Source organism: Calidris pugnax, unplaced genomic scaffold (assembly GCF_001431845.1).
Source record: "Calidris pugnax isolate Ruff unplaced genomic scaffold, ASM143184v1 scaffold205, whole genome shotgun sequence".
In the NCBI taxonomy this organism is placed as follows: domain Eukaryota; kingdom Metazoa; phylum Chordata; class Aves; order Charadriiformes; family Scolopacidae; genus Calidris; species Calidris pugnax.
Genome location: NW_015090943.1, coordinates 304,199 through 305,079, shown reverse-complemented (window position 1 = coordinate 305,079; position 881 = coordinate 304,199). Strand labels below are relative to the sequence as shown.

The 881-nt window shown below is 68.9% G+C and overlaps 1 protein-coding gene across 1 annotated transcript; it reads left to right on the top strand.

Annotated features, from left to right (window-relative positions):
- The first annotated feature begins 101 nt into the window (after positions 1-101).
- Positions 102-866, top strand: LOC106893692 (REM2- and Rab-like small GTPase 1). The gene is made up of 2 exons (XM_014951867.1): positions 102-616; positions 706-866. Exons 1-2 carry the CDS (start codon positions 511-513, stop codon positions 864-866), a joined length of 267 nt encoding a protein of 88 aa, XP_014807353.1. The 5' UTR covers positions 102-510.
- The last annotated feature ends 15 nt before the right edge of the window (positions 867-881 follow it).

Here is an 881-nt window from a genome sequence, read left to right as displayed (position 1 = left end):
GGGGGTGACAGGGGCCCCAGAGGGGGGATCAGGGACCCCGGTTGGGGGGCACAGGGACCCTATAGGGGGGTTGAAGGACCCCATGGGAGGGTGCTGGGATCCCAGGGGGGTGCAGGGACCCCATAAGGACCGGGGACACCCAAGGGAGAGGTGGAGGCACCCAGAGGGGGGGTCAAGGACCCCGGAGGGGGCACAGGGACCCCATGGAGGAGGTTCAAGGATCCCATGGAGGGGGTGCTGGGACCCCAGGGGAGGGTTTTGGGACCCCAGGGGGTGACAGGAGCCCCAGAGGGGGGATCAAGGACCCCGGGGGGGGGCACAGGGACCCCATAGAGTTGTCGAAGGACCCCATGGTTCAGGGACCCCAGGGGGACACACAGGGTCCGTGGGGTTGGGGGGTGTCAGAAGGGTCCCCCCTGCTCCCCCAAGCTGCAGGGTGTACTGACCCCATGGGGGGAAGGGGGGGTGTCTTCCCTTGCACCCCCAGGTTCCGGGGGTGGGGGGCACCCCATGGCGGCGCGGGGGGGCTCGGTGCTGGAGCCGGGCTGGCTCCTCTCCCCCGCCGGCCGCCCCTACCTGGACTCCATCCTCCAGAAGAACCAGCGCAGAGTGTTTGGTGAGTCCCCCTCCCTCCACCCCCCAAAAAATAGGGGGCCAGCACCCCCAAAAAACCCTCAAACACCCCTTCTTCCCCCCAAAAAAAAGGTCTGCTGGAGCACCCGGTGCTGCCCCCCACCTTGGCCGCCCCCACCGTCACCTACAAACTCTTCCTCTCGGGCAAGAGCGGGGTGGGGAAGACCACCTTGGTGGCCACGCTGGCCGGGACCCCCGTGCCCCCCGTCCACCACGAGACCCTGGGTAGGTGATGGTGGGGGGGGACG

What these genes read in the sequence shown, in the direction of transcription:
- LOC106893692 (XM_014951867.1), top strand. Translation starts at nt 511, where the DNA reads ATGGCGGCGCGGGGGGGCTCGGTGCTGGAGCCGGGCTGGCTCCTCTCC. An exon ending in GAACCAGCGCAGAGTGTTTG is followed by an intron (nt 617 to 705) that starts GTGAGTCCCCCT and finishes CCCAAAAAAAAG; the next exon opens with GTCTGCTGGAGCACCCGGTG.